Source organism: Octopus sinensis, linkage group LG9 (genome assembly GCF_006345805.1).
Source record: "Octopus sinensis linkage group LG9, ASM634580v1, whole genome shotgun sequence".
Taxonomy (NCBI): Eukaryota; Metazoa; Mollusca; class Cephalopoda; order Octopoda; family Octopodidae; genus Octopus; species Octopus sinensis.
This window is the reverse complement of record NC_043005.1, coordinates 23,051,013-23,074,981: the sequence shown is the minus strand read 5'-3', so window position 1 is coordinate 23,074,981 and position 23,969 is coordinate 23,051,013. Positions and strand designations below refer to the sequence as shown.

General features: G+C 36.4%; 1 protein-coding gene across 2 annotated transcripts; it reads left to right on the top strand.

Annotated features, from left to right (window-relative positions):
* The first annotated feature begins 698 nt into the window (after nucleotides 1-698).
* Nucleotides 699-23,395, top strand: LOC115215843 (ubiquinol-cytochrome-c reductase complex assembly factor 1). 2 transcript variants are annotated; one of them, XM_036505829.1, is made up of 9 exons: nucleotides 699-858; nucleotides 4,507-4,617; nucleotides 7,841-7,942; nucleotides 10,424-10,496; nucleotides 14,557-14,614; nucleotides 16,641-16,755; nucleotides 18,492-18,563; nucleotides 20,972-21,085; nucleotides 23,192-23,395. In XM_036505829.1, the coding sequence occupies exons 1-9, from the start codon at nucleotides 781-783 to the stop codon at nucleotides 23,339-23,341; spliced, it is 873 nt and encodes a 290-aa protein (XP_036361722.1). In that variant the 5' UTR covers nucleotides 699-780; the 3' UTR covers nucleotides 23,342-23,395. The 2 variants fall into 2 exon arrangements, with proteins under 2 accessions (XP_036361722.1, XP_029641037.1); XM_029785177.2 differs by having other exon boundaries at nucleotides 16,641-16,758.
* Nucleotides 23,396-23,969: the final 574 nt, after the last annotated feature.

The following is a 23,969-nucleotide window of genomic DNA, read 5'->3' as shown; positions in this document are numbered from 1 at the left end:
TCTAGCGGTGTCATATGAAATTGTCACCCATAATTATGACCCTAGTATCGATCTATTGCATTTCAATCTATTTTAGGGTTAGGGTTAGGGGTGGGGGGAAGGGTATCTTTATTCTTCAGAAATGTAAATAAACCCAATCTGTTTCTTAAACGAGGGATATATTCATACGGCACAGAATGTTTTCACCTCAATAGACGTCATTGATTGGTTGAAATTGCAGAAAAAACAACAACAAATATCTTACAGACTATAGAATTTTCTCAATAAAGCCAAGAGAAAAAGATGTTTTATAAACACATTCTACCAGTATACGAAGTTTAAAAGTGTTTAGTTACGTGGAAATTATTAAAAAAAAACTGCCGTTCAAACCGAAAAGATCCAAACAACGATAAATCAGTACACACAGAAACATAGAGACTTTAACAAACACTCATATATATATATATATATATACCGGAGTAAACACATAAATGTGAAACAAGGTGGAAAAAAGAGTGCTCAAATACCAGTGGTAGAGTAATATGCTTTATTTAAAGCAGCAGAAAATTCAACAAAACCTGTTACTCTGAGTTTCAACAGGTTTTGTTGAATTTTCTGCTGCTTTAAATAAAGTATATATATATATATATATAAAGTGGTGAAGCTGAAAATATACTCGGGCACGCATTCAGCACTTGCACAACGTTAGAAGGGGCCTTCGTAATGTTATTTATTGTGATGTACCCAAGCGACCAACACATGTGCTTGTTTTGAGGTCAAATTGTTGAAGTTTACAATTCCATGGCTTGTTACCGCTTGGTTCCTCCGCTCACTCGCAGGCTTGGTCACCTCCACACCTTAATAGAAGCTGTCAGTAACGTATGTGTTTGTTATTACATTTTAATTACTCAGCTTTCATTTATATTATTATTATTTTAGTTGGCGAACCTTCGGTATATGTTTATAACTACTTACATAACACTAAGTGGATACAGACTCGGAAGAAACTGGTTTAGCCTGTTCAGCTGTAATTAGTCTATAGGAGAGTTCGATAAGTTCATTTGCCGTGAAGAATGAAGAATCTAACCTTTCCGGTTCTTTGTCAAAGAGTATGGAAGAGAAAGTAGTATTGTTATCCCACATCCAAGGCAACAACATCACTTTCTCTCTCTGACGAAGGACGAGAGCTCAGAAAAGTTTTTTTCCTTATTTACTCCACACAGCAATATTGACTCTATTTAAGATGTGTACTGGTTTCAATTCCTAGTTGCAACCAATATTTATTGTCTAAAGTTACTAATGACCTTGAGAAACGTGTGAGTTTCCTATCTCTCTCCAAATTCGAGGACTTGCTTTCGTAATTCATAGTTGTAGAGGTCAAGCTACCTTCCAAAGAGCCAAGTTCGCTACATGGGCATATCTTGGGCTTCGTTCATTATCCAAGATGTTCTTCATTTTAAGATGGTACGGTGTAATTTGAGGGAAATCTGAAAGAAGAACAACAGCATATAACGAGTATGGCCGGCTTTTATAACAGGTCTGAAAACGTATGTAGTAGAGACAACACCATAAGTTACAGTTAGCAGCTAATAAAAAGATTGATCGGCAGAAAGTGTGAGTAAACGAGAGAGAGAGAGAAATTGTTCAGATTAACAGAATCGAACCTCAAGGTTGATCGAAATGTTAATGTAGTGTTGTGTGTCACCATCCATTTATGCCGCTCACTATTTCTGGGAGGGTCGTCGGAGGGAACGTTCTAAGTCACTTCTCCTGAGGGTCCTATCAGAAGCAACAATCATGACACTTTCTTGTTGGATTCCCATGCTGACCAACTGAGACTATGGATATTATCCAACCATCTCATACCTGCTCTACTCCTAGGTCTCCTGCCAATTGGCTCAGCTTGAGGAATCTCTCCTTTGATCCTTTTCTGCAACATTCTAACCACATACCGGAGCCATGGTCTCTCAATGCAGAGGAATAGTGGCTCAACCTGGAAAGACTCCCTCGTCTCTGAGCTATGGACCCTGCTTATATTTGCAATTGGACTCTTAGTCGTTACCTAACATTTATGACCAAAGGTAAGGATAGGCATTGGAAACTAATTAAAGATAGCAAGTTTGGCTTTTTTTATACCAACCTCTTCAGAAGATTGACTGTTTAAGCTGGTGCATTACTGTGTCAGCTCCTGCAATGTTTATATAATCATGGTTACTACACTTATAAAGTCATGAAGGGCCTAATATAATCAATTGCTCATACTTGATATAACGGTTCCTCCGTTGATTCGTTGGTCTCTATTTTCTGTTTACATCTGAGTTGGAAAGGTTTTTTTAGAAAAGCTTGAATATCACATGGTCTTACTTTTCCCGTCATTGTAAATTCTGAGCTTTTTTGTTCAAATAAGAAATCTGCATTTAACCTCTTCCTCATTTCATGATTTGGCAAGGAATAAGGATACCTGAGGAAACTGTTGATAGGGTTTATTGGAACTGTAATATCTTTTATTGCCTCATCTTTTAAAGGCATATATGCAGGCATGACTGTGTGGTTAAGAGACTTGCTTCCCAACCATGTGCTCTTGGGCTCTGTCTTCTATTATGACCCTAGGCCAAGTAACCAAAGCCTTGTAAGTGGATTTAGTTGATGATTTTATATATATATATATATATATATGTGTGTGTGTGTGTGTAAAGTATCACACCCTAGCAGTAGAGGGAACCTGCGGAAGAGGTAGACTCAGGAAGACCTGAGAAGAGGTGTTGAAGCATGACCTTCGAACGTTGGGCCTCACTGAGGCGATGACAAGTGACTGAGACCTTTGGAGATATGCTGTGCTTGAGAAGACCCAGCAAGCCAAGTGAGACCATAACTGGCCTATGCCAGTGCAGCATAACCAACCCGTTTAAGAATACCCTTCAATCATTGAACTGTAAACTGCGCTTGCGAAGACCTGTTCAGGCAAGTGAAGTCATCATTGTGACTGATAACAGTACTGCCTGATTGGCTCCTGTGTTGGTGGCATGTAAAAAGCACCATTCGAGCGTGGTCGATACCAGCACTGTCTGACTGGCTCCTGTGCTGGTGGCATGTAAAAAGTACCATTCGAGTATGGTCAGTGCCAGTGGCATGTAAATAGCACCATTTGAGTGTGGTCACTGCCAGTGCCACCTGACTGGCTCCTGTGCTGGTGGCATGTAAAGAGCACCATTCAACCGTGGTCAATGCCAGTACCGCCTGACTGGTCCTTGTGCTACTGGCACGTAAAAAGCACCCACTACACTGTTGGAGTGGTTGGTGTTAGGAAGGGCATCCAGCTGTAGAAACATTGCCAGATTGGATTGGAGCCTGGTGCAGCCTTCGGGCTCACCAGTCCTCAGTCAAACTGTCCAACCCATGCCAGCATGGAAAGCAGACGTTAAACAACAATGATGATATATTATGTATATATTTGTGTGTGTCTTTGTGTTGGTGTTTGTTCTTTATCACTGGTTGACAACTGGTGTTGATTTGTTTACTTCCCCATAACAGCAAAAGGGATCAGGATTGCAACTAGAATAGTGGACTTATTCTACTGTTCAATAAATTTCATAACACCCAAAGTTCTATATGTATCTTTGTAAGAGCTAGATCCAACCAAAACTGCTCACACATTTGGGTAGGTCCCTCCAAACATCTGTTCATTCTTGGTAGAGTACAAAATCGAATATGTAGTCTAGTTGGTGAGGAACTCTTTTCATCACTCCAACTTTTCTATCAATGTTGCAAGTCTGACTCTTTTCTACCATTCTACACCTACAGGGAAGGTGTTCAGATGTGCTTCATTCTCTGGCCCACTACTTTGGAAATTTTTCATCAGAATTCAGTCTGCTAAATTTTGCAATTCCCATTTTTGCTTCCTGGGTATCTTGGAAACATGGTACAAGTCACATGAGTAAAGATTTTCTTCTTGGAACAATGAAATTGTGGAATAAACCATCCCCCTCTTGTTTTCCTGCCAAATATGATCCCTTGAAATTCAAAGTTAACAAGTTGTTGCCTAATATTGATAATTCTCTTCCTTTTACTATATTTATTAGTTCTTTTATTTCATTTTATTAGTTTCTTTATCTTCCTCCCATTTATCATGTTTTTATTGCCATGAATACTTTTATCAGTTCTTTTTCTATCATCTTATTTATTTCATCAAGATTTTTTTATCAACTATTTTGTTGCCAACATTTATTAGCTTCTTAAATCTACATTCACACACACATACACACAGAGTTTTATGGTGTCATTGCCACTCTCCCTTTCCCTAACATTTTGCTTATAGATAGCATTTGGGCTTTGCCTGGGATAAATTTGAGAAGAGTCAAAAAATTTTGAAATCATAAAACCAAGAAAATTACTAAATTTTGTTTTTCTCTGTAAATATCTATAGTTATTGTGGTTGTTTAACCCCGGGTCTTGCTCACAAACTAACCATTGATATTGATTTTGTATTTGAAATAAATCTAATTTTCATTTGTTTATTTTTTTCTGCAGAAATCTATATCATGTCAGCTGTCCACTCAAATATCTGCATTACCTGTTATCACAGCCAGACATATTCTACCAAACAGATTGAGTTCTTGTTTGATAAATACAGAATTACAGGTATATTATTACTATTATTGTTAAAAACAATTATTTCAGAAATAATTATTTTATGTTAGAAACATTATTATTATTATTATTATTGATATTATTCTTTTTTGTTGTTGTTGCTGTTCATCATCATCATCATTGTTCAACGTCTGCTTTCCATGCTAGCATGGATTGGACGATTTTGACTGAGGGCTGGCGAACCAGATGGCTGCACCAGGCTCCAATCTTGATTTGATGGAGTTTCTACAGATAGATGCCCTTCATAATGCCAACCACTCCGAGAGTGTAGTGGGTGCTTTGTACGTGCCACCAGCACGGGGGCCAGTCAGGCGGTACTGGCAATGACCTCGCTCGAATCTTTTTACACATACCACCAGCACAAGTGCCAGTAAGGCGACGTTGGTAACGATCATGCTCAAATGGTGCCCTTTTATGTGCCACCGGCATGGAAGCCAGTTGGCTGCTCTGGCAATGATCATGCTCGGATGGTGCTCTTGGCATCCTGCTAGCTCGGGCATAAGTGCCAGTAAGGTGACGCTGGTAACGATCACACTCAAATGGTGCCTTTTATGTGCCACTGGCATGGAAGCCAGTTATCCGCTCTGTCAATAATCACACTCGTATGGTGCTCTTTGCACCCCGCTAGTACGGATGCCAGTTATCAAATGTGATTTTGATTTTGATTTCACTTGCCTCAACAGGTCTTCGCAAGCAGAGTTTAGTTCCCAAAGAAGGAAAAGGTACGCATAAGCAGGCTGGTTACGCTCCTGGCATAGGCCACAGATTATGGTTTCATTTGGCTTGCCGGGTCTTCTCAAGCACAGCATATTTCTAAAAGTCTCGGTTGCTAGTCATTTCCTTGGTGAGGCCTAATGTTCGAAGGTCGTGCTTCACCACTTCATCCCAGGTTTTCCTGGGTCTACCTCTTCCACAGGTTCCCTCAACCACTAGGGTGTGGCACTTTTTCACACAGCCATCCTCCTCCATTCTCGCCATATGACCATACTAGCGCAGTCGTCTCTCTTGCACACCACATCTGATGCTTCTTAGGTCCAACATTTCTCTCAAGGTAGTTACACTCTGTTGAGTATGCACACTGACATTCCACATCCATCAGATCATTCCTTGCGAGCTTACGCATGTCCTCGGCAGCCCATGTTTCACTGCCATGTAGCATGGCCGTTCGTACACATGCGTCATACAGTCTACCTTTTACTCTGAGCAAGAGGCCCTTTGTCGCCAGCAGAGGTAAGAGCTCTCTGAACTTTGCCCAAGCTATTCTTATTCCAGCAGCTACACTTTCAGCGCACCCACCTCTGCTACTGACTTGGTCACCTACGGAACGGAAGCTATCAACTACTTCTAGTTTTTCTCCCTGGAATGTGGCAGAAGTTGGTCTCTGCGCATTTTCATTGTTTATTGCTCCTGAGCATCTGCCACATACAAAAACTATCTTCCCAGTTAGCCTTCCTTTGATATTACTGCACCTCTTATGTGTCCATAGCTTACACTGGGTACATCTTAGAGTTTCTACCTATGCCTCGACTACAGATTGAGCAGGGCCATCTACCTGAAGGGATTTGTGGTTTGCCTGCCTTCCTGCATATTAGGACTTTGGTTTTAGCTAGGTTGATTCTAAGGCCCTTTGATTCTAATCCTTGTTTCAACACTTGAAACTTCTCCTCTAGTTCTGATAGTGACTCAGCAATTAGAGCAAGGTCATCAGCATAGAGGAGCTCCCAGGGGCATCCTGCTGAGGTTGACTTTGCCTTTCGTTGTTTTGGGATTGATAAATTAAGTACCAGTGAAGCACTGGATTCAGTGCAATCAACTAGTCCCCTCCCACCAATTTTCAGGCCTTGTGCCTATAGTAGAAAGAATTATTATTATTATTTAAAAAAAAAAAAAAAATATGGTCCATTGTCTTCTGCTGAACCGGGTCATCCCTTGACTCTAGGATCACAGCAGGTTCTCATCTCATGGAGAGTACATGGCATAAAATGTGTGCGGAACCTAGCACACTATTTTCTGAAGTTCTCCCACATTAACACTGCAAGGGGGTTTGTTGAGCTGCTTATCAAGGCCCTTTTTAATTAGCCCTAATGCTTCAATCACCACTGGTGCTGTGCTGCTTTTCATTCCCCACATCTTGGTCACTTCTATTTCTAGGTCTTTGTACTTAAATAACTTCTCAACTTCTTTAATGGACACATTTCTCTCTGATGGTACTGTCACATTTATCACTAAACATTTTTTATTCTTCCCATCTTTGATGATTATGTCCGGCCTGCTTGCCTTGATTTTTTTTATCGGTGTTGATTAACCTTATCCCAGAGTACTGTTACATCATCTTTTCTGGTCACAGTTTCAGTTTCAGGTTTATGCTTGTACCATCTTTCTGTCCTGAGCTCTTCATCCATACATGAGTGTCTCATTTTTCTACGTCTGATTTGTTCACTCTACATGGGTATCAGCCATGCATCAGTTTTTCTAGCCATTCTTCTTTGCTCTTCTTCTGGGCTTGTTTTTTCATCTCTTCCTTAACTCCTTTAGCAAACTGGATTACTTTCACACTCACCTTCATCATAAGTTCCTTATTATTATAATTATAATTATTAAGCAGAATTGTTAGTACGCTGGATGAAATGTTTAGTGACATTTCTTCTGACACTATGTTGTGAGTTCAAATTCCACTGAGGTTTACTTTGCCTTTCATCCTTTTGGGGTTAATAAAATAAGTGCTAGTTGTATACTAGGGTTGATATAATCAACTTACTCTCTCCCCAAAATTGCTGGCTTTGTGCTCAAAATTTAAAACATCATCATCATCACCATCATAGATTAAGGCAGCAGTTTGGTAGAGCATCAGACAAACTGCTTTATAGTTTTTTTTCTGGTACTTTATGTTCTGAGTTCAAATCCTGCCGAGTCAGCTTTGCCTTTCATCCTTTCAATATGAAAACAACTGACAAAATAGAATAATTTTGTTTGTGCTGAGTAGAAGTGAATTCTTAAGTTTCTGGAAGATTACTTCTTTGGAGAAGTTCTCAAATGTGTGTTGTGTGGCTGTAAATGAAGTTGAAGGCTGTAGGAAGAATAAAGGTTTAAATACGTTCTATGTATGCATACACATTGCAGAATCGCATACGCATACAGACACATTTGCATGTATAAACTTCTGTGTGTTGAAGTGTTAAAAATAATTTTTGTCTTCTACAATTTTTATTTTCAGCAAGGTTCTGTTTCTCAGGAAATAAGGTCAGCTAGTACAGGTTGGTTTTTAAAAGTACGGCAGAAACTTGGTTTGTCTTCAAAAATGAGATATCCTAAATATGTAAGTATCTCTAGCATTTCTGCACCTATCTTTATCTACATCTTCTCTCTCTCTCTCTTTCTCACACACACACACACAGAGCCAAGTGAAATTGTAGTTGTGGACAGTGCCCGTGCTATGTAGAAGGCATCCACTACACTCTAGGAGTGGTTGGCATTAGGAATGGTATGTAGCCATAGAAAATGAGTCAAAATTACACTGGAGCCTGGTATAGCTCTCCAGCTTACCAGATTCAGTCAAGCTATCTAACCCATGCCAGCATTTCTTTGTAACTAAACACTTTTAAACTTCGTATACTGGTAGTGTGTTACATAAAACAGGGTATCTTTTTTCTCATAAATTAGTGACAAACTGATATGACACCACATTGACAAACAACTGCAGAAATTGTATTCACCTCAATAGACGTCATTGATTGGTTGAAATTGCCAAAATGCAAGAAATAGCTTACAAACTACAGAATTTTCTCAAGAAAGCCAAGAGAGGAAGATGTTTTATGTAACACATTCTACCAGTATACAAAGTTTAAAAGTGTTTAGTTACAAAGAAATTATTTTAAAAATCTGCCGGTCAAAGTGAAAAGATCCTGATAATGTTACTACATTTTAACCCCAGGAAAACGTCTTTTCCAGCTGGTTACTGACATGTAATCTACAGTACTGTTACTACATACTTCTTGCTCAGAGATTTAAAACTAGTTGTTTCTCTCTTTACAAGATCAGGGACTGGTGTGATGCTTTAAAAGTATATACTGTGAGCAAGAGTGAGTGGCTGCTATCTCTAGCCAGTGGTTGTCCTGTACCGATGAAGGGAATGAAGACCCAGGCTTCTCTGTAAGCATGGTGAAAAGAATTTTAAAACCGTGGTCTCTCTATCAGTCACTTTCTCCTCTGCACCATATCATACTACCTGTATAATATGGAATTACATTGGGTCTCTTCTCTATTTACCTCTCCATCATTATTGTTTTCCGTTCAGCCATCACCATGGGATTTCATCAGAACTGTTCAGATCTGATGCATCATTCGTCTGTTAATCATTTCACTCTTTCCCATGATTAGCTTCCACCACTTTCCTCTTGCTATTTGCCCATCTGTATAGCTATTCATCAATCACTCTCCCTCTTACAACCAAACGTGTAGTTGCCTTCACTGTCTTACATTTACCCCTGACGTTATTTGTCTCCCTTCTGTTATTTCCCCAGATACTGTCACTTCTGTTACTTTTCCCTCTACTAACCTCTTACTCTCCTCCAATAGTCCTTCCGCTACCATCTTTTCACTCCAATAATGCTGTCCCTGCCATCAAACTTCTGTCGTAACCCTCTCCTCTATTCACCCTTTTAGGTATGTTGTTTTAAATGAATGAAAACAGTGTATAACTGTGGAGGTTCTTTAGTCTTGCAAAGTACATGATAACAAGATACCTAGTGCACTCTGTAAACTGCTCTTTCTCTCTGTCATGTCTTGATATATGATGATGACGATATATATATATCTCATGCTGGACCATTGAAATCTACAAGTTCTTTTCACTCTCTCTCTCTGTTTATTTTCTCTTATTCCTTTCTGTTGAAGAGCATAGGTTTGAAATGTAAATAACTTTTTCATTTTTCCTGAGCATCAAACTAATACACTTGCTTGTTGTTCATACACCTGTCTTCGTCTTTTGTTTTTCTATAAATTTCAACTATATATTTCGTTTTTGGATTTGGTTTGCAAGATTCTTTATATGAGTTCTTATTTTTATTTTCTAAAATTTTCGTTGCATCTTGCAACCTTTTCATGCAAGACGCAACGAAAATTTTAGAAAATAAAAATAAGAAATAAGTGGAAATTTTACCGGTGAGTGTGTTAACCCTTTAGTGTTCCAATTATTCTATCAAACATAATGCTTATTGATTCACATTGATTTGAATTAATCATGCATTATCTCATATCTTCAAGATCTTGATGGTGTAATTACTTAATGTAGAATAACATTGTAGGGTAGGTGTGAGAGCCTGGATCCAGTCAGTTTGAACATAAAACAGATTAAATATTTTGGCCGGATATGGCCGGTTTAAATACTAAAGAGTTAAATAATAAGGCACTAAAAGAGAATGTCTCTCCCCAGACACAACAGAATTCAACTATATATATTATATATATATATCTATATGTATAAAAGCTTAGCTGTAGCTTGTGTTACTCTTTCTTTAATTATTTTAGATGGATATGTAGTTATAAGCAGACATTAGCACTCCCTCACACTTGAGCCAACAGAATATTTACAATGTGATAGCTGGAGGAAAATAGGTTTGCACCAGCAGTTAGCTGGCACTCATTTTCATAGGGGAAGACTGGGATAACTTGAAATAATGTGCTTTATGCAAAGACATGCCACATTGTGTGGTCCAAAAATTGAAGTCACAACTTGAGTTCATTATGTGTGTGTGTGTGTGTATATATAAGCATTTTCTTGTTTTTTTTTCTTTTTCAGAGATTAGCAAGATCGTCTTATAGTATGTATATGTGTTCTACAGAAATTCCTGATTATATAGAAATGATTCATGGTAAGTTCTCTTTGGATAACGTTTGTGTTCCTCTTTCTCTCTTCTTTCTTTGTCTCTCTCATCAAGTCTGATTTTCTTTACATTTCATGCTATAAATATTGAGATATCTCCCCACTTTCTACAAGGCACTCTTTGTGAGCTGAAGTTTGGCTCCTATCTCATGACCTGAAACAAACAAGAGATAAGAAATACTTGTGTATTATTGGTGATATTCCCAAGTAATTTAGGGATTCCTATCATTAACAAGGTGAACAGGTGTAATCTAGATTAAGGTCCAGAGAAACTACAGTGAGGATGAGATCATTCCTTGATTGGATACCATTCTATCTTTGGTAACATTCTCTGACAATCTGTAGGTACCTTTTTCTTTCAGCAGTTTAATAGACAAAGGTAACGTAGAATATAATGTTCTATTTAGAACCACTACTACAAAATGTTAATAGCAAATTTGAACTTGTGTCTCATGAACAGGTGGTGTATAAAACCTAATCCATTTGATTGTTCTATATCTGGACAGTGAAGTGGTCAAGTCCTTAGAGTTTTGGACTAAATATATTGTGAGATTTATTTTGACACCTTAGTTCAAATCAACTTTGACTTTCATCCTTCCAGATTTGATAAATGAAGTAGTAGTGTAGTTCAAATCTTGTCATTGTCTATTGAGAGAAAAGACTTAATTTGTTGCTTAGTTTAACACCACCAGTTATTAGGTTGTCAAGAAAGTTCTTGTGGGTTTTAACTTTTAAATTCAGATGCACATATCTTGGCTCAAACAAAACTTTATTAATCGAAATCAACACACTTTTGCCAACGCAAAACAAATTTATTTATGCCAGTAGCGTAAAAATTCTGCGTTCTGGTGGTGATAAAGTCATTGAAGGTATGTGTGTGTGCCATATTTATGCAGGTGTGTGTCTGTGTACCTAACTACCTACACACCACTTTCATGGCTCTTTCAGCATCAGAACATCAGAAAGGGCAAGCCTGTCATTATCATTCTGTACTTTCATATATATATATATATATATATATATATATATATATATGTGAAACACTGCCAGATTTGACTGGGCCTGATGAAGCCTTCTGGCTTCACAGACCCCAGTAGAACCGTCCAACCCATGCTAGCATGGAAAACGGACGCTAAACGATGATGATGATGATGACGATGATGATGATGTGAATGGTTTTGTTAAGCGGTGTCAAGTTTTACAATTCTGTAAATAATAATAATGGTATTTTTTATAAGCTTAAAGTTTATAGCAATCACCATGAAAATGACTAAGGAAAATTAGTCTAATAATGGAGCATATAAGCCCTCGACAGAAAAAAGTAGGCTTTCTTGTATGTGTTGGACTTGAACCCACATTCCTTTGTTAACGCAACTGTGTTACTAATTACACCAGCAAACCAGCTTGCTCCTTTCTGTCAAATTTAAGGACTATATTAGTTCTCACCAAAAGCACATAAACTTTGTTTTCCTTAGTCATTTACATGGTGATCAATATAAGCTTTAAGCTTATAAAAAAATACCATTTTTATTACTTATAGAATTGTAAAACTCGACACTGCTTAACAAAACCATTTGCACCGAAAGCACATAAAGTTTGTTTACAAAAACAATTACGAACTAACATAGCTCTTAAATTTGGCAGAAAGAAGCAGGCTGGTTCACTGGTGTAGTCAGTAACACACTTAGTCGCGTTAACAAAGGGATGTAGGTTCAAGTCCTATGTGTACGGGAAAGCCTACTTTTTTCTGTTGAGGGCTTATATGCCCGATTATTTGTGTTTGCCTCCCACTACTGCTTGACATCTGGTGTTGGTTTGTTTATGTCCCTGTAACTTAGTGGTTTGGCAAAAGAAGCCAATAGAATGAGTACCACCCTTTAAAAAAATAAGTTCTGAGGTTGATTTGTTCAACTAAAACCCTTCAAGCATGGCTGCAATCCAGTGATTGAAACAAAATAAGAAAGTAGACATTTTTTAAGATCATTTATTCTCCATAATGCATGTTTCATTTGCTAATAGAAAATTATTATTTTAATTTTCCCTCTCTGATGAATTACTGATGTGCGATTTCTTGTGTGTCCATGTAACATGTAAATTTTTGTAATTTCTATTTGCAAATGAAACACGTGTTATGGGAATAAATAACACCAAAAAATGTCCACTTTCCTATTTTGTTATACAACAACTCTGCAAATAATATTTCCATATTCTGTTGTGTCTGGGGAGAGTCATTTTCTTTTTGTGCCTTATAATTTAACACACTCACTGGTAAAATTTCCACTTATTTCTTATTTTTATTTTCCTAAAATTTTCATTGCGTCTTGCAATCTTATCAATAGTCTGCAAGACGCAACAAAAATTTTAGGAAAATAAAAATAGGAAATAAGTGGAAATTTTACCGGTGAGTGTGTTAAATTATAAGGCACAAAAAGAAAATGACTCTCCCCAGACACAACAGAATATGCTTCAACACACGAACTCACATAAAGAATCATGCAAACCAAATCCAAAAACGAAATATTTCCATAATTCTCAATTTTATTAAGTATTTTGATTGTCATACAACAGTAATAATGGAATGAGCAGATGTGCTTCTTGAGAAAACATCCCACACATACACACACACAAAATATTATCTGAGTAATAACCTCGTAACATGTGTTTCAAAGCCTCTGTTGGGTTATTGGCCACTATATGCCATCATACAGTAGGGTTATTCCTTTTGCTGAATAGACATGTGGAACTACATGAGTATATACGAAATTTATATAAAGAAATTTGTAAACCAAGAAGATGGAATGAACAAGCTTTAAGTAATAAAATGCAATTGTTTCTGTAAAGTAGTAACAGCTGTTGGCTGCTGAGTTTTCCATATCATACAATTACATAAATTATTTTCTAAATAATTTCATAATGAAAGAAACAGCATTGGAGGGTTGATGCATACCCTGTGCACATAAATTTTTTTCACAAATTATAGTGTGGCTTACAATGCGTTGCTTACCTGTACTGTTTAATTGAACTGAATTAAGCTTTGTAAGTGTTTTATTAAACTTACTTATCAGGAAATTTGTAAGTTCAATTTTAAAAAATCCTTTTCTTTTTTAAGTATCACCATTATAAGTATTCATACTCCGAAATTAAGAAATCAACTCACAAATAAACAGAACCTTCAAATCCATCACTGTACAAACGCTTACATACACACACAGTCGCATATCTATGTATGTATGTACCCATATGTGTATACGTGCATAGGTACACCATGATCTACACACAGATGGACAAAGGTTGATTCATATGGAAAAGAAAAAGAACAAAATGAAATACTTATTGAAAAATATTTTATAGAATCTGAGAAGTATTTTGAACACCTTTCAATGACAGCAGGTGAATCAACTGTAGTTTGTTGTAGGATATAAATAAAATGACCACTTGTTTATTGGGAAATTTGTAAGTTCAGTTTTTAAAAAAATTGTTTTTTTTTGAAGTATCACCATTATAGGTATTTATACTCTGTTGGAATTAAGAAATCAACTTGTAAATAAATGAAACCTTCGAATCCATCACTGTACAAACACACACAGTCGCATACCTATGTGTATATTTATATATGTTTGAATATAATCAAACCAAATTTTTGTCATTTTGAGCCACTTACCCAATGAGTATTTCTGCCAAATTTGGTGAAAAGCCGTTCAGCCATTTTCCAGTAGTTTTGCAAACACATAAACAAACAGACGAGTGATTACAATATCCTACATTTGCTTATGTGCACAGGTTAAGTTTGATTCAACAGTGACTGTGTGCCTGCAGTGCTATCAAAGCAATTCACCTGTTGCTGAATCATATTTACTTATGTAATTATTTATAAAATAATTTATGTAAAAGTATGATTTGGAAAACTCAGTAACGAACATTCATTATTACTCAACAGAAACAGTTGTTGTGTTTTGTTAATTAAAGCCTGTTCATTCCATCTTCTTGGTTCACAAAATTCTTTATATACATGTATGTATATATATATTAATGATATCTTCTTATTTCAGATTTCCAATTAGATGATACATATCTATCATGGTTCTTACTCTCAGAACTACATGTTTGGTAAGGAAATTTTTTTAATATGCTTTTTATTACACTGAGTTCATCCATTCACCTCTTCTCTTAATTCTTCCTCACTTCCTCCAACTGTCTGTCTGTCTCTTGATAAATAAATACTAAAAACATAGATCAATAATACAATCACTAATCCAAAATCTATTCGAAGTAAATATTTCATAACTGACAGAACGACTTGCACGTTGGACAAAATGTTTAGCAGCACTTCTTCCAGCTCTTTATGTTCTGCTTTCAAATCCCACCAAAGTCAACTTTCCTATTTGTCCTTTCAGGGATGATAAAATAAGCACTAGTTGAGTGTTGGGGTTGAAGAAATTGCCTAAGCCTCTGCCCCCAAAGTTGCTGGCTTTGTACCAAAATTTGAAACAATCATCATCATCATCATCATCATTATTATTGTTAGTTGAAAGGTATTCAATTATGCCTCTTTACATTTAAGTTCAAATCCTGCTGGGGTTGATTTTGTTTTTCAATATCCTAGTGTCAATAAAGTAAAATAAGTACCAGCTGTATACTTGGGGATTGATTAGATAGTGCTCAACCATCATCACCATCAAATATGGATGTGTGTGTTGAGGCCAGTCTTGATTAGGTGGATAACTGCTGAAAATTGAGATCACACTTCCCATCAGTCATTGGAGCAATACCAGAGAGATCCTTGTAGGTAATTGTTATAAATCATTTTATTTCACTGTATGTTTTTATTCCTGTTTCTTATGTCTGTTTCCATATTCCATATAACCTCTCTCTCATCACTGGTTTCAATATTTTGTCCTTGTCCCTCCCCATCAGTTGTCTCATTTGTAGCAACAAAAGAAACTATAAGGTGAAGGGATCAACAGAATTGAACCCAAATCCCTTGTGGTATTTAGCTACGGCTCTTTACATTCTTTGTTCAAATCTTGTCAAGGTGAACTTCACAATTGCCATTCAGGTGTCCAGGGCCACTAGAATAGAGTACCAATCAAATAACAGAATTTAATTAATTGACTAAACCCTCCCCCAAGTTACTGGCTTTGTACTTAAAACAGAAATTATTAAGGCTCGTTAGTGTCAGTGAAAATATATTGCAGCTCTTATGATCTGAGCTCAAATCCTGCTGAAGCTACCTTTGCTTTGCCTTTCATCCTTTTGGGGCCAATAAAATAAAGTACCAGTCAAGTACTGTTTTGATGGTATTCACTACTCACTGCCCAACTCTCAGAATTGCTGGCTCAAAACGGAAACAGTTATTATTATTGTCTTTTATATCTTGCAAGTTTCATGACAATCTCACTAGTGCCAGTGACATGAAAAAAAAAAGCAACCAGTACACTCTGTAAAGTGGTTGGCATTAGGAAGGGCATCCAGACATAGAAACCATGCCAAAGATGACATTGGAGCCCGATGCAGCTTGTTGGTTCCCTGTAAAACTGTCCTACTCATGCCAGCATGGAAAGCAGATGTTAAATGATGATGATGATGTTGTTGTTAAGGTGTTGGATTAGCAGAATTGTTAAAGCACTGGGAAAAAAAATGCCTTGTGATATTTCTTCTGCCTCTCTCTATTCTGAATTCAAATCCAGCCAGGGTCAATTTTGCCTTTCATCTCTCTGGTATTTGATTTGGCTCTTTATGTTCCTTATGCTGTGAGTTCAAATCCTGCCAAGGTCAATTTTGCTTTTTATCCTTCTGGAGTAGATAGAATAAGTATCAGTCAACCATTGGGATCAATGGAATCTACTAGCCCCCTCTCTGAATCTTCTGGTTAAAACTTTGTGTCTGAAACAAAAACCATTATTATTATTATTATGCTCAGCAGCATTTTGTGTTCAAATTTTGCCTCTGTTGACTTTGCATTTTATTCTTTTGGGGATTGATAAAATAAGTAACGATTACTGGGATCAATGTAATCAGCTTAACCATTCCCCTGAAATTACTGGCTTTCTGCCAAAATTTGAAACCATCATCATCATTATCATCATTACTATTATTATGATTATTATTACAACCTTTGTCTTTTATTCTGTAGGTTGATTTTAGTACGACTATCCCAAGCTCAGCTTGAAGGAGAATTTGTCCGTAAAAACTTTGTCAAAGCATTCTGGGCTGATGTGAAAAAACGGACGAGTAAAGTTGGAGGAGGAGGAGTAAGAACTTTATTTATACATTTAATAAACTTTGTCATTAATTATTATTATTATTGATTATCTTAATTATCACTGATTTACTTAATTATTATTGATTTTATGGATTATTAACATGAATTTTAAAGATTTTTTACCATAATAATTTATAGAGTTATTACCTATTTCTTTATTACCCACAAGGGGCTAAACACAGAAGGGACAAACAAGGACAGACATAGGTATTAAGTCGATTACATCGACCCCAGTGCGTAACTGGTACTTAATTAATTGACCCCAAAAGGATGAAAGGAAAAGTCGACCTCGGCGGAATTTGAACTCAGAACGTAACGGCAGAGGAAATACGGCTACGCAATTCGTCCGACGTGCTAACGTTTCTGCCAGCTCGCCGCCTTTATAGAGTTATTACCATTATTATTTTTTGTTGTTATTATTGCTAGTAGCTTTGGTAAGGCAGTGAAATAGCATAATCATAAATGCATCAGAAAAATGGTTTTCAGTTTTTATGCCTTGAGTTTAAATCTTACCAAAGTCAACACTGCTTTTTATCCCCACAGAGTTGATGAAATAAAGTACCAATTAAATATTAGGGTCAATAATATTGACTAACACTAACCCCTCAAAACAACTAGCCTTGTACTTAAATTAGAAACAATTACACTGTGGATTGGCGCATTCGTTAGAGCTTTGCTTTGCCATATTATTTTATATCTGTGTATACTCAGAGTTCAAATCCTGCTAAAGTTGACTCAGTCTTTCATCATCATTCCAAGGTTGATAAAATAGTGTCAATTAAGTAGTGTGATTGATTCAGTCGATTATGGTCTTCTTCCACTCAAATTTCAGACCTATGTTAGATGACTTGGACTGAAATGACTTGTAATATTTGCTCCAGCTCTCTTTTATTTCACCAAGGTTGACTTTACCTTCCATCTTTTTGGTGTTGATAAAATAATTACCAGTTTAGCAATGGGGTCGATGTAATCAACTTGCTCCCTGCCTTAAAATTCCTTGCATTGAGCCAAAATTTGAAAACATTTGTTCTAGCACTTTATGCTATGAGTTCAAATCCTGCCAACATCAACTTTGCCACTCATCCCACCCAGTTTGTTAAAATAAAGTACCATTCAACAAGAGTTGCTCCCCTCAAAATTGCTGGCCTTGTGTCTAAATTAGAAACAATTATTATTAATTCTAATTATCATGAGAATGTTGTTATTGATAGTGTGGCTGATAAACAGCCCCAGGCTCTGTAGTTCACAGTGATGTTGCCTTGTATTTGATGGCCAAGACACTTAACCATTGATGATTAAATCCACATTACTCTAAGTCAGTAATGTGTCTATTCTGATTAGTGTACAATTGATGAAGGATTTGTTGGCTTGCAGTCCTGGATTCAGTTTCTCTATGAGAAAGCTATAATAGACAAATATCCAGTCTGTGAAAAGATTTGTCTTTCATTTACTTAACGCTATTGAAATCAAAGGTTCCCTGAATCTTTCTGATATTTGGCACCTCTCACTTGCAATGTTTTCTTCAGGTTTTGGGTAGATAAAAACTAGTTGTAACTTTCAAAGCTGAACTGCAATTAAATGGAAGGACATTATTGCTTGGAATAATACACAGGGAAACCTACAGATAAGTGTTCAGCAACAGTGTGACAAAGCTAATATTAAAAGCAATATGTCAGTGTTTATAATATGGTATATTCTAAAGGAATTTTTTATTATTTTCAGCCTTCACAAAATCAAGAAGCCTTACATGATCTTGTATTTCACTTTAATGCTGCTTTATTTTCATATGATGAGGTGAGAAACATGTCTTGTACAGATTATAGTCAACTGTGTAACTTATTAAACTTTTAAATCATAGATTGTCCTGAAATGGCCATGGATAAAATATTGGACTACCTACTAACTGGATATGTATACAAATATTTTACTACCTTTTCATTGTGTTTCTGGATAGAAAATGTTACTGTCCATTAAGTTAGTTCTCTCATTGAGAATAATAGGCACCAGATCATCTGAAATTATACAATTTAAATCAATTTTATTATTGGATCCAGACTTAAATTCTGATTACCAGTTGTGTGATTGTTGGTCAGCAAATAAAAATCATTTCACACATATTTATGGCGTATTTCCATAGATCATCACTACACACACTGAACTGTAGGTCATCTCTACACAGTCGTTGGATGGCTAAATTCAACTTTTGTTTTGTTCAAACATGTGGTCTCATTTTTAGTTGATCTTGTTAGTATGATATCCAGATCCAAATATTACAACCTTTCCAATACTCTTCTGTTTTCTGGAAAAAAGGCTGAACTTTTGCTATATGGATGTTATTGTATCAAGTAGAGCTATGTCATGCATGCACTCTGACATTATACATCCAGTGGATCATGCTAGCTTCATTTCTTTCGAGCCTATGCATGTCCTCCGCAGTCACGGCCCATGTTTCACTGCCATGAAGTATGGCAGTTCGCACACATGCGTCGTACAATCTACCTTTCACTCTGAGCGAGAGACCCTTTGTCGCCAGTAGGAGAAGAAGCTTTCTAAACTTTGCCCAGGCTATTCTTATTGTAGCAGTAACACTCTCCGAGCATCCACCCCCACTACTAACTTGGTCTCCTAGGTAGTGGAAACTATCAACTACTTCTAGTTTCTCCCCCTGGAGTGTGATGGAATCTGTTTTCTGAATATCTGAAAGCTATCATCTCGGTTAATTTTCCTTTGATATTGCTGCACCTTTCATATGTCCATAGCTTACACTGGGTACATCCTATGTAGTTTCTACCGCCACCTTTTCTACAGATCGAGTAGGGCCACCTACCTAAGGGTGTGTGTGATGAGTTCGCTTTGCTACTTACTAGAACTTTGGTCTTTGCTACATTGACTCTAAGGCCTACTTCTACCTGGAATTCTTCACTAATTGCCTATCCTATCCTAACCTTACTAATGGCCTCTCTGTAAAGGGCCTGTCAAAGGCTTTCTCCAATTCCACAATTGATGAGATGGGTTATGACCCTCTCCTTGACCTTCATCACCTGATCCAGCAGTTTGATACCCCTGTAATTATTTCTATCTAGAGCATCACCTTTACCCTTGTAGCAGTTGACTATGGTGCTGCTACGCCAGTTGTTGGGTATGACTCCATCATGAACTACCTGGTTTACAATGCGGGTGACTAGGCCATAGCCCACACCACCAGATGTTTTAAACATCTCAGCAGTGATTCCTGATGGGCTGAGGGCTTTTCCTGGCTTCATACCCTTAATTGCTTTATCTACTAGGGAGCTGTCTATCTGAATAGCTGGTCCTTCTACTGGGTCAACATTTGGCAGGCTCTCCTCCTTCCATTCAGCAGTCTTTCATAATGGCTTCTCCAAGCCTCTTTCTTTTCAGAAACATTAAAAGCGAGTGCACCATCATCCATGCGGACACATTTCTCTCCTATGACATCACACTGTCTTGCAGTCCAAAATACCTCAGTTCTTTGGTCCTCACGTCGCTGGACATTGGCAAACTTCTTTTCTGCTTCGCTCTTGGCTATGTATACCTGCTGCCCAGCCTCCTTTTTGGTTACCTGGTACAGTTCCCTGCTATCCCCACCCTTCCAGGCCTGTTTCTTTGTTCTAATGGCTATGGAATAATTACTATGAAACATTGTGTAGAATATATTGTATAAATCACAAGAAAACAAATATATGAATTAATGTAGACTTACCTTGTATTCAATATTTCAAGGTTATGACCCCATTTTCTACATTTATTTATTTATTTTTTTTGTTTTGCCTTCAATTTACTTTGCATTGTTCTGGTCTTACCCATGGTCCTTTATACAATATATATGTAAATATATTTGAAGTCAGTTCTTTAAGCTAACGAAACACTTTGCATTTAAACAGTGATAGCTGGTTGTAGATAGGTGGACTGAGTTTGTATATGGCTTACTTGAAGCATTGTTCTTGATAATATAAGCAAGAATTGTTTGTCCATAGACTTAATATTGCTACTGCTGGGATATAAACAAGCAACCTTTTGGTTTTTATTCATACACTCTATCAAATCAAAAAGCTCTGTCCTAAACATTTCACAATCATTTAATATCCCTTGGTGTGTCATTGAAATAGTTTTTTTTTTTTACACATTATACCTCTATTATTTTAAGTTCACATATTATTAAATGATTATGTTCTTGATTTCAGGGTTTGATGTCAAATGACAGAGTCCTTGCCAGTGCTCTCTGGAGAAACCTGTTTGCATCAAAGTATACTGAGCCTCAGAACCTTGAACTTGCAGTGCAGTATGTCAGAAAACAGGTAACACATAATTGAAACCATCATCACTCTGCTGTATAGTGTAGTTTAGTGAATTCTATGGATGGTTGATCAGGGCACCCCTACCAGTTTTGGTTTACCTAATTGGGAAATAACAGTCATCCTCTATCTTCACATTACTCAGTTTGAGAAAGGACAGTGACTGCAGTTGTATTTTTAAACAATTTAACATTAAAAGATAGCAATCATTATCTTGGAGTTAATATAAATGCTCAATTTAAACAGATTTAACAGATTTCCCAAAGGCTAAGCGAGTTGTTATTTCTGGTTTCTGTGGCACAACTTGGAAGAGTAACACATTTTCCCTTGGTTAGAATGTATGCCTATTGATGACTTTTCTTGTAGAAATTAAAACTCAATACAACAAAACTAGAATGCACTTATTCATTTTTACAATGCATTTGTTGCTCATAGCAGAAAATTACAACCAGTGGTGTCTTCTGGCATTTGTTTTCTTTTGTTATGGGTGTTGTATTTACTTTCAGTTCTTAAATTTGATCTTTGTGGGATTTGAACCATGATGGCTCATGTATAGGAACTGCAGTACCCCCTATTTCCACTTGATATTATCGATAACATTCAATATAATGAGTCCTTTTCTTTAATTCTTTCTTTATACTTGTATATTGTATAATCCTTAAGCTTAATGTCAGTAGCCACCCATTAGTTTATGAAAAATATACAAAAATCCTTATATAGAACTGTGCGCTTCAGTGTTTGGCTGTTGTGTGCATACTCACATGTCTGAAATAGGAAGCTTCGCACAAGAGAGAAAGAGCACTGTGTGAATGACAGTGCCGAGTGAAAGGTAGTGTTATTTTTCACTCAGCATGTGTTGTGCTTAAAAACATGCTTATATACTTGAATGTGATAAAATGTAGAATTAGATTATTATCCTGCTTCCAGGATTTGGAAAATAGGGCACATTACCTCACCTTATTTTGTGATTTAGGGGGGATTTTTGAAAAACAAAGGGGAATTCACAGCAGTGTTCAGTGAACAAATTAAACACACTACCTGGTAGTGGCTAAAACACGAACTGATCAAGTTTATGCTTAAATTTTCTTTTTATGTTTGTTTCCTTTTACACAATATTAAAACAGCTAAAAGTTTTCTGAAGCAGCATCCCAAATAATTTTATTTACAAGCTGCTACTGGATTTGAATGCAGAATATATAATTTTTTGACTAAATAACACAAAGAATTTAGCCTAGTTACTTTAACTTTACAACCCAATGCCACAAATGTTGGATATAGTTGATTAAATCAACCCCAAACTACTTGTTTTATTCATCCCTAGAAGCAGGAAAGGCAAAGTTGAACCCAGCAGAATTTGAAGTCAAATAATAAAGGGATGTAACTAAATACAGTAATGCCTTGATATACGAGTTAATTCATTCTCTGAGACCATTCATAAAGCAGAGCAATAATTTCCCATAGTAGCAATGTTATAAAGTGTAATTTGTTTCAAGAGAAATATTTTAACCTATAAAATTTATAATACTCGTAAATAAATGGCAATAAAATGTAAAGAATACTTTATGTAAAAAAAGAATGTCAAGATCACTTATAATAAAAAATATTATTATAATCGTTAAGGTGGCAAGCTGGCAGAGTTGTTAGCATGCTGGGCAAAATGCTTAGTGGTATATCATCTATTGTTATATTCTGAGTTCAAATTCCACCGAGGTCAACTTTGCCTTTTATCTTTTCGAACACTCATAGACAGACTTGTAGATTTCTCTTTAACATTAAAAAAAACAAATCTAGAGTTGTTTGCTTAGAAGAAACTTTTTTTCTTTTGCTCTATAAATTTCTCGCTAACATGAAGCATTTGTTATTGTAGTATAAACTTTTGCGCTTCATTCAAAATTTCAGCTCCCCATACAAAAATGAGCTGTAAAATAAAACTCATAAACCCAGGGTCTTGTAAAGTGAGGTATTACTGTATTGCAAAACATTTTGGTTGGCCTAATTCTACCATCCACATTTTGAAGCTTTTGACAAATTTTATTGTAAGTTTTCTCTTTATCATATTTGAAATAATTCAACAATTATATTTTAATTTTTGTTTATCTCATTTTGTAGGTCAAACATCTAGAAAGCCAATCTGATGACAGTATATTATATAATGGACTGGTCTCCTTTCTGCCTCTTCATTCAGATAAAGAAGAGACAACTAGAGTAAAGTCTTTATGGAAGAAAATATATGAGACTGATATATTAATACCTAAATAAAAGATTTTGAATTTAAATAAAATATTTATTAAAAAAAAAGTAGGAGAAATTAAACTTATCTTAGTCTTTTTTCCACTCTCATCAAATAGTTACATGAAATCCATTCTGGCATAGTGCATGAAAACTGTTTGGAACAGAACTACTGTTCAGTTCTATATTTAAGAGATGAGGAATTATGTACATTATTTACATTTGACAGATATTTGTCCTCATCTTGTTTGTTGTTAAAATGTTTCGGCTGATATACGCTCCAGCCTTCATCAGGTGTCTTAGGGGAAATTTCGAATAATAACATCGAAAAATGAGAATCCAGGTTCGAAATTTCCCCCAAGACACCTGATGATGGCTGGAGCGTATATCAGCTGAAACATTGTGTTGACAACAAACAAGATGACAAATATCTGTCAAAAGTAAATAAAGAACTACTGTTGTTTAGTCCATCATGTGTGTGTGTGTGTGTGTGATCTGGCAGAGTTTCTACAGCTGGATGCCCTTCCTAATGCCAACCACTTGTGTGATCTGGCAGAGTTTCTACAGCTGGATGCCCTTCCTAATGCCAACCACTCCGAGAGTGTAGTGGGTGCTTTTACGTGCCACCAGCATGAGGGCCAGTCAATCAGTACTGGTA

Bases quoted from the DNA above. Each gene is read 5' to 3' on its own strand.
- LOC115215843 (XM_029785177.2), top strand. From the start codon at position 781: ATGGCTTGTTACCGCTTGGTTCCTCCGCTCACTCGCAGGCTTGGTCAC. The intron at 14,615-16,640 runs GTAAGGAAATTT...TTTATTCTGTAG, and splicing joins CTCTCAGAACTACATGTTTG to GTTGATTTTAGTACGACTAT. The intron at 16,759-18,491 runs GTAAGAACTTTA...TATTATTTTCAG, and splicing joins GTAAAGTTGGAGGAGGAGGA to CCTTCACAAAATCAAGAAGC.